Source organism: Echinops telfairi, unplaced genomic scaffold, assembly GCF_000313985.2.
Source record: "Echinops telfairi isolate 266 unplaced genomic scaffold, ASM31398v2 ScPeMD7_4;HRSCAF=17, whole genome shotgun sequence".
Taxonomy (NCBI): Eukaryota; Metazoa; Chordata; class Mammalia; order Afrosoricida; family Tenrecidae; genus Echinops; species Echinops telfairi.
The window spans coordinates 15,451,253-15,460,910 of record NW_022103900.1 but is presented as its reverse complement, the minus strand read 5'-3'; the positions used below and the strand labels follow the sequence as shown (position 1 = coordinate 15,460,910).

The following is a 9,658-nucleotide window of genomic DNA, read 5'->3' as shown; positions in this document are numbered from 1 at the left end:
AGAGGGGTCTCTTGCCAGAGGGGGGGGGGCAGGAGGGGAGGGCATGGCTTAAAGCTGAGAAGGTGGGGCTGTCATGTCCAAAGTGCAGAAGAATGGGGCCTGCTGAGACAAAGCAGGCATGCTCACCATTCAGAGAGGAAGGAAGGCAGGGTCATTTAAAGATAAGCAGGAAAACCACCGTCCAGTTGTTCCCAGTGGTCTTATTAGAAGGGGGAGCTACAGCCCATAGCCGCAGGATCCTGGCAATGTGGCCAACACTCAGAGTTGGGAGGGTGGGGTCGTTGCCTAGATGTCTCAGGGAAGGGGGTTATTTTCAAGCCCAAGGGTGAGTGTGCCATATTTTGTGTTTTACTTTTTCTTTTTTTCCAAACAACCACCCCCCTTTCATGTTAGATTCTCATGCACATTATACACATTCTATGGATGTGTGTTATTTAAGTGGGTGTGTTACATGTGGGAAATATGGTACATTGTTCATCTGGGTTTTGGACTTGCTTGGTGCCTGCTATTCCTTGTTTCTGTTTGCAATGGAAGGCCTATCTGTGCCTCTTCCACCATCGTGCTTTGGAATAGTTACTTTGTACTAGATTTCACAGGTTTGTAGCTAAAGAGGACTTTTCCCCCAGGATGGACTATGCCTAATGTTTCATCCATATTTGGTCTAGATAAACCAGGATATGAAATTTTGGATTTAGAGCTTATTATTGACTTTTAGGATGATGTGTTAGGGTGAGTGTGTACTGCATGTGGTCAGGCCATGAATTTTGGAGGGCCTCTGATGCCATAGTGGATTATCCAATGAGTAGCTACCTAACTGCAAGGTCAGCAGTTCAAAGTCGCCATCTGCTCCCCAGGAGAAAGATGAGGCTTTCTGTTCCCCAAAAGATTTATAGCATTGGAAGCCCACAGGGGATGTTGTACTCCATCCTACAAGGTCATTATGAATCAGAATTGACTTGATAGCAGTGAGTGTGTTTAAAGGGAGGAATGTTACAGACTTGATTATGTTCCTCAAAAAACACGTGTTGTAACCTCTATGTGTTATTGAAGAATAGTGAAATGACTGTGGACTACCAGGACAGACAAACCTGTCTTGGTAAAAGTACAGCCAGAATCCTCCTTAGAAGCAAGGATGGCAAGACACTGACTCACGTACTCTGGACAGGCTATCAAGAGGGACCAGTCCCTGGCGAAGGGCATCAGGCTTGGCAAACTAGAGGGTCATCGAGAAACAGGATGACACACCCAATGGGATGAATGGGCACAGTGACCGGAACAATCGGCTCAAACATAGGAACAAGTGTGCCGATGGTGCAGGAACAAGTGTGCCGATGGTGCAGGAGAAGGCAGTGATTCCGTCTGTTTACGGGGGTGGTGTTGGGCAGGGTTCTATGAGTCAGATCAGGCTAGATGTCACCTCTAAATAACACGCATATGGTTATAATCCGTTTGGGGAATGGGTTGTCTTTGTTATATTAATGAGGCAGGTTAGTGTGGGTGAATCAAGAATCAACCTCTTTTGAGAAATAAAAAGAGAATAAACAAGCGAAAAGAGAGAAATAGACCATCGATGTCAAGACACAGAGAGATGTCCGAGAAACCAGGGAGCAGATTCTGCCAGGCCGTCTTTCCTGAGCAGGCAGGTAGAGGAGACTTGTAGATTGCTACACTGTGCGGGAATATGTTTCCCTTTGTTAAAGCCATCCTTTGTGACTCTGTCAGAGCAGCGCTGGATAACCAAGACATCAATGCTTTCTGATTTCCAGCAGAAATCCATAGGAAATACACAGTCAGGAAGGAGCAGAGTATTCTCATGGACTAAAACTGGGTAAGGGCCCCGCAGTTTAGAACGCCTGACACTAGACACCGAACACATTTTCACTGCTTAAACATCTATTTAAATTCACTTTATTTTGATGCTATGACAACACTATTGTAAACAAGTGGACATAACGCTAAATTCAGGCTTTTTATTAGAAGTTTCTGAAAAAATATCTCTGCCCCCCATCCCCACCTCCAAAAGGCCACAAACTGCATAGAATATGTAACGAAGTTTCTAACCTGTATTTTGTAAAAATTTCAATGTATTTTTCACTCCTGGAAAAATATTTAGAAACTCGGGGTATACATGCCATAAATTATCACTTTTAAATAGCTTACATTTCTTGTCAATGTCCCTAATGAAAACAGTCACTACATTTCATACTTCTTAAATCAAAGGAAGCTGACACTTACCATTGCTAAGGAAAGCTACAAGATATTCCAGCTCTGCCAGTGAAGCAATGCTTATTAACGTGCTGTTTTCTGACTGACAAGAACGCAGAGCCTCATTCCAGGTCTTCTCTTCTTTCTGAAGCTTGTAGCAGTTATGATGATAGGAATGCCAACCCGGCTCACAGAGTGTAGCATAATATTTCCAAGCCTCCTCTTCTCCTTAAACCAAGAACACAAGGTCATTGTCATAGTCCTTTCAGCCTTCTTTGTGACTCATCATAAACAAGAGATGCTGTCGGAATGATTACTTTAAAAATCACAGCTCTGATGTAAAGCAAAACATGTAGAAGGCAGAACAATAGCGTTTTACATCTCCAGAGTTGAAAAGAATTTAATATAATCTCAATGCTTCATTTACCAAAGGATACTTGCCAGAAATCATACAACCAAAGTGGAGTCAGGACAAAATAGAAACGTTAAGAGTTAGAGCGAACTGTCCGTTTTTCTTCTTTCTAACTTGTTATTGAGAAAGGGGTGACGGTTTACAGGGCTGATCAGTTTTCTACTCGACAGCTCGTACAGCTGGTGTTGCATCTCATGGGTTGCAATCGCGATCCACAGTGTAGCATTGCTTATCCTACTTCCTCCTTGTGGTTCCCCTTCCCACCCCTCCTTTCCTAACAGTACCAAACTTGGTCCTGAGGTCAATGCTGCCCTTTCGATCTCAGATAGCTGATTACTCTAAGGTGTACCTCACTCTATTTCTGAGACCACATGACCATATGAAAATAAAGTTCCGAGGATTTTATATACAGGCTGTAAGAGAGTACTGCGCATTAAATTGTGGCCTCCAACATTTACCCTGGAGCCTGAGCCCCATGCCTGTAGAGGTAATCCTGTTTGCAAAGAGGGTTTTCTTTGTTTCATTCATTCATTTATAATGGAGTCGGGTTCTAAATTTCTTCTAAAAACTTAGATGTGAGACATGTAACATGGGGAAAGACAGTTGTTCTGGGAGGTTGCCACAGAATGCCTGAGGCTGGAAAGGAAGTGGCAGAGCTGAAACCCTGTTGTGGACTTTTAGCATGGCGAAGAAATAAATTCCTGTCAACATCACACGTTTGCTAGCTACTGCTGTCCCTGTCCAAACCCCTGGCGTGTGAGTCCGCTTCAGTCCCAGCAACCCGAAAGCTGTAATCTTCGTGGAAGCAGGAGGCCACGTCTTTCCTTTGCGAGTAGCTAGGGCGTCCCAACCAATGACTTTTGGGTGAGGAGCCACGTACTGAACCTTTGCACCACCAGTAAACTAAGCAATGAAAACAGAGCTGTCGGTACTTGTGTTTAACAGAAAAGAGCTTGACGCGCTGGATACTTCCTCTGGACGTGAGCTCATCTTGACGGTCACTCTGAGGGCTCGGGGCTCGCTCTCTCCACAGAGAAACACAATCCCTGAGCTGTGGGCACTGGAGGGGAGGGGACGGTATGCACAACTCTTGGTTCTCCTTGTCCGGGAACTTGTCACCAGCCTGGTATTAACATTCTTTATGGTTAATTTATGCGGGGGTGGGGGTGGGGGAGATCTTTAATGTCAAAACACAAATAACTGGTTATCACGTGCAGATAACACAATTTTCTGTAATTACTAAGACAGAGTCAATTTGATTCTTTGTGCAATCTACTTCAAAGGCAAGAGTTCAACAGAATATATTCCCGAGTCTGAAAAGCTACAAAGCTTGTTAAAAATCTTACCAACATGCTAAATCTCGATAGTTTTGCTTCCTAATTGAGAGTTTAGTCTATGTAATCTGTAAAACTCAAGCCAAGCTTACAGTTATTCAGCTGATTCTGACTTATAGCGATCTGATCAAAGCTTTGTTGGGTTTCTGAGGCTGTACACTTTCACAGGGACAGGCCGCCTCACCTTTCTCCTGGGGAGCAGTGGGTGGTTTTAAACTGGTGACCTTGCAGGCCACAGTCCAGGGTGTATCCCACTATGCCACCAGGGCTCCATTTGTGCTGTGTCTGAGTTTATGCTAACTTTCCTTATAGCTCGAGATTATTTGTTATATCTAAAGCTTTTTGAAAATAATGTTAATCATTATGCTTATAGATAATTTTATCTAAGGGTTTTTAAAAACTGAATTTATTTAGTTTTGTATTTAATTCCTTAACTGCCATAAAATCTTTCACTTTAAGGAATTATTATTATATGTTAACCACAGACATTTTTAAGTTCAGTTCATAGATAAAAGTTCCACTTTGCTGATCCATTGAAAGCACTTAAAAGTACTCAGTTGAAAGTTTTAACAACGTCCTGACAAGCAAGAGAAAAGACAACATGACTGGTAACAAGATACGTTTTTGGGGAACAAGCAGTTTCATCTTAGAATAGAATGTCTATTTCTGCTAGATAAAAACAAAACCTAAGGGTCTGTAGTAAGTCATAGAGGGCTAACGGAAAAGGAACATTAAAGCTTAAGAGAATAAACGGAACACAAAGGCACAAACAGAAAGGAGAACTCGGGAAGCAGCTGAGGACCAGACGCCTAGAGAAAGCTGAGTAAGTGAAGAGAAGAAAGCCTGCTACGTGGAAGGGCAAACAAATAAAAAAGAAATACAACTAAAATAAGAGTTAAAGAAAAGAGTTAAAACAAAGAATTAAGAATAGGGCTATGAAAATATGAAAGTCACAGTCAGAGGACAATAGATTAGACCACACACCTAAGGATAATTTAAAACTAAACAATTTAATAATATACAAAATTAGACCTCAGAGTCTGCGACAGAAGATGGAAGAAATATCTAAGATACGAATTCAACCCGGTAACGTTCACTTTGTTACAGCAGCTTCTTCTTATGCATGATCTCCAACTCAAAATAACCCTGAGCAATGGAATGCCTAGAGGCAAAACAACAGTCATAGAAATGAGATCCTATGTGTAAAATATTTTACTGCATTGTCCCATTCTATTTGCCCCAAATTATAAGATTTATTGTTTTTATTGTACAACTTTAGAGAAATGAATTCACACAACATGGACTCTGGATGCCATCTGGTTCTGTTAGATATCTCTTTTAGATGCATTTCTACACTCTACCATCTTGGAACGAGAACAGAAACACAGAAACATCTTTAAACACTTTACTGGTCAGAAGCAGATGACATCTGAAGCAGACAGCTGGCCCTAAACTCCACGCAGCTGCTCACAAGTTTAGACTTGCTTAGTAATTGCAGCTATTGTATCCTATGTTATTAACTGCGCTTTGTTATTGTGCACGTCTTCCTCCATAGTTTCTTCACAGTAGAAGACTGTTAAAGTTTTATACTGCTCTCTGAAATAATTCCTACTAGTGCTTAGAGGGAAAATACATTTGCTAACTTAGTCCAGTGAAGAGGGACTGCAAGTAATTTAACTGAATGTTAAATCTGTCATCCTCATTCTCAACTTGGACATGAGAATTCAGACCCTTTACCAATTCCTGTTCTAAACTGAATCCTTGTACCTGATATTTCAAAAAATGGTAGACACCATGTCTATAACACGTGCCTATTACTTGATTCTGGTAACCATGACAGTAACTGTCACAGAGTTAATGGAATGTTTTTTGAAACAGGCTTGTGTTCACCATGTGATGATGTTTGCTATGTTAAACATCATGTACTGCAAAGAAACTACTTTCCTTAGAAAGCAGTTTGCTTGTTCATCTTGGTTAATGGCCCTGAGTGCCAGGTATTCCTATTAATTTGGTCCTTCTCTGATATGCCCTTTCTTGAAAAGACCCCTACTGCTGTGGTATGTGGAAGACCAAACAAATGGTGCCACGCTTCAAGCCACCTTTCATGCATAGTGTCTAGAGTCTTCAAAGTTTATCTCCCAAATAGGCAGTCATCTAAAGACATAGAAAAAGAAGTCCACTCAGAAGAAAGCACTCTTAGTGAATTTGCATAGAAATTCTTGATCACAAGGAGGAATTTTATGTGATCCACCAAAATCTAGGTGTTTGGCATAGGAGAGGCCTTTGCCCAGGGTGCAGACTGAGTTCCATGTTCTTTGTTACTAACAGACCTAAAAAACAGGAGGAATGCAAGCTGAGCCAACAATAACATGGACAGACAACCATGGCTACTCTCAGAATGAATGTTTTTGCACAAGCTGTCCCTACCCTTGAAAGATAGGTAAAACCACATTTGTTTTGTTGTTTTGCAAAAGGCTTGTGTACACTAGCTCCAGGGCAGGATGTCTTTAGGTTTACTGATGTCTGACTTAATAGTTACTATTTCCAGAAACTTCTCATCCAAAAACCCTTCACACTTTCTGTACTTTGAAACCATCTGCAATTTTACAAACTGCTACTAACTTCAATTGTAATATTTTTCAATAAATCTGTTAGCTTAAATGTTTAGAAACCTGATCTTGCTCTTTGATAGGAACAATTACAACAAAATAATAATAATTCAGCTTATTATTTTAACTCTAAACTGGTTTCCTTTAAATTCTTCTTTTAAAAAAATCATTTTATTAGGGGCTCATACAACTCTTATCACAATCCATACATACATCCATTGTGTCAAGCACATTTTTACACTTGTTGCCATCATCATTTTCAAAACATTTGCTTTCTACTTGAGCCCTTGGTATCAGCTCCTCATTTTTTCCCTCCTTCCCCCACCTCCCTCCCTCAGGTACCTTGATAATTTATAAATTATTATTATTATTTCATGTCTTACAGTGACTGATGTCGCCCTTCCTTTAAATTCTAAATTATGCTTCCTTTGAAAATGGCTCGGTTTTCAGCTCTATTTTCTGAGTTAGGGCATTAATTCCTACAGAAACTAGAAAGAAACAATAGACCTTATAAACAGAAATAATTGGACTACAGGTACTAGATTGTACTTAAGTCTTAAGTATACCTAAATATTATGCGGGGTATAATTAATAAGATATATAGAGAATTTTTGAAATTCAAGGAAGTAGAGAACTTCATAAAATTATTTTCTGATTCATTTACCTTCTAAGGGAACCATACATCAAACTCACAACTAGAATGAAAAAGCAGTATATACAGTTTTCTATGCAGGAGAATTAAGAATGTGAATGTTTTTAAAAGAGAGTACTAAAATATCTTATATGGTCAGGGTGTTTTGGTTTCTGCTTGGTGATCTGCTCATGGCCACTGAATCAGGAGAACGTGCTCCATCTTGCACCATCTCCACGATTGGTTAAAGATTCTAGGAAAAAAATTAGTTCTTGGTAAAAATCTAATTGCAGTTTTGGAACTAACAGTACTTTTAGAATAGCAGGTGCTATTAGGTATTTGTATTCAATGTGTAGTATATTCAATACCTAATATTTGTATTCATAGAAATATGAATCAGCCTTATAAAGAAACTCAACCCTCTTGCCATCAAATGGATTCCAACTTACGGTGGCCCTGCCCTACGCAGAATTTCCAAGACTGCATATCTTTAGAGGAGCAGACAGCCTCATTGTTTCCACACAAGAGCGATTGGTGGGTTTGACTCTCTGATCTGGAGGTTAGCCGTGAAGTGAAACACCTTGCAGACAGAACCATCGGGGTTCCTGAAAATTAGCTGTATCTAAGTTGAAATGATTATTAGCAAAAATATAAAGAAATGAAGGAATTTGAAGATGTTCAGAGGGCAACTTAAAATAAAAGCACTTACCAAAAACTTCATGACCAGTGTGATTTAAGTATTTTTTACAGATATAAGGCAAGGCAGACTCACAGTCCCGACTCTTCCAGGCATTAGGCATGAATGAATTAAATGTCCCACAGTGATATTCAACAAATGGCTCAAAGTTTATGTCTGAAAATACAATGTGTATTTTTAATGTTAGATGACAATACAACTGGTTTAATGTATATTGAGATACAGTTTTAGCATGGGGGGCGGTAGAACAATCCATCTCTTTGCTATATAAGAAGAGTAAATAATAAACAATGCTACTGGAATTCCGGTTTACACCTCCTGTGTTTGAACATGTCTCTGTGATCAGTGAATGATAGCAGACAAGGGCATTCAGGATCGCACTTTGTCGTGCTCAACCAAACTAAACTCACTGCCTTCGAGTGGATTCTACTCCTAGCCACCCCACAGGACAGAGCAGACGGAACTGTGGTAGCAGCCCCATGGGGGCCCACTATGCTACTGGGCCCCTTAGTCTCCCCAGCGTGCCTTTATATAAAGGCCCAATCAAAACTATGGCTTCTAAGGATCTATGCTGAGCCCATGGTATTCTACCAGTTCACTCAGCTCAGAAGGTTGCTCCCACTCTTCTTTAGGATTCCCAGGGGGTAATATGAATGGGTTTTCTGAAAAGGCCGACGATGATCATGAAAGCTTCTGAGGAAGACGTTTTAAGACAATGAAAATGGCTCATTAGTGAGAAAAATGCCAGAAAGCCGTGCTGAGGTTTTGGTTTTTCCCTTTTTAAATCACAATGCACCTGGTCCTTCTTGGGGGCAGCAGGAAGTGCCCTATGCGAATTTCTTGGGGGAAGCCTTACCCCATCCACCTCATAGCTCTGATCATGCCCTTCGGCCGTCTTTTGCTTCTCAAACTCAAAGAACATTCGAAAGGAACACACGTTGCGTCCTTCAAACCACAGCCACTGCCACGGAGGCCATTCTGACGAACGGCAGCCTGATCATGGCGGCTGTGTCCGTAAACAAGGGCTTCCCATTTTGAGATTTTTGTTTAGTAAAGGTTTTTAGGGTTTGTAGCAATCTTTTTTGACTCATCTTCATATAGTAAAGGTCAAAGTCCTGGCATGACAATTCAGCTCTTTCCACAAAGACCTCCTAGAGCCGGTTTTATTTTGTAGAGAGGTCTTTTCAAGTTCTTGCTATCTTATTTAAACAATTGACTAGAATTGTGTCTGACTCAACACAACACTGGCTGACCAGCGCTTGGCTAGCAGTTTCTTGTCTGGGAAAGTTTGCCTTATAGTTATGTCGTGGGGCTTCGGAAACACTGACAAGCCACCTACAGAATCGCATGCTTGTACAGACATGGAAAATGCTCCTGTTTCCGAGTGCGGGGCAGTGCTACCTCTCTCGGGAAGCAGATGCTCAGGATACCTGGGCTCCAGTTGAGATAGCGGAGGGGCGTTCCATCTGACCACTGCCAGCCGGCGTTGTCATCCAGCTGGTTCAGACCCATCCACACTTCCACGGCCTCACTGTTCAGGCGCTCTGAAATGCAGAATCACAGAGATGAAAAAGCAAACAGCCACGAGTGTTTTAGATTTTGTTGTTGTTTCCCTGTTCCTGGGACACGGGGTCAGACAGGAATCCCCGACAAGGATGGGGAAGTCCAGGAGCTGCCGATAGGAGCCAGTGTGTCAGAGTAACAGAAGCCGCTCCAGTGGTCTTGAAAAACCGCCTTCTCCCGCAGTCTCCCTAACGGAGCAGTGCTTTC

General features: G+C 41.4%; 1 protein-coding gene across 1 annotated transcript in view; it reads right to left on the bottom strand.

The window, feature by feature from the left end:
- PLA2R1 (phospholipase A2 receptor 1) overlaps positions 1 to 9,658 on the bottom strand; it is a 102,612-nt gene that overhangs the window by 77,101 nt on the left and 15,853 nt on the right. The window contains exons 3-5 of the mRNA XM_045298107.1: positions 9,319 to 9,432; positions 7,901 to 8,044; positions 2,236 to 2,433 (exon numbers count right to left, since the gene is read on the bottom strand). Coding sequence (XP_045154042.1) covers positions 2,236 to 2,433; positions 7,901 to 8,044; positions 9,319 to 9,432 — 456 coding nt within the window. The remainder of the gene's footprint in view (positions 1 to 2,235; positions 2,434 to 7,900; positions 8,045 to 9,318; positions 9,433 to 9,658) is intronic.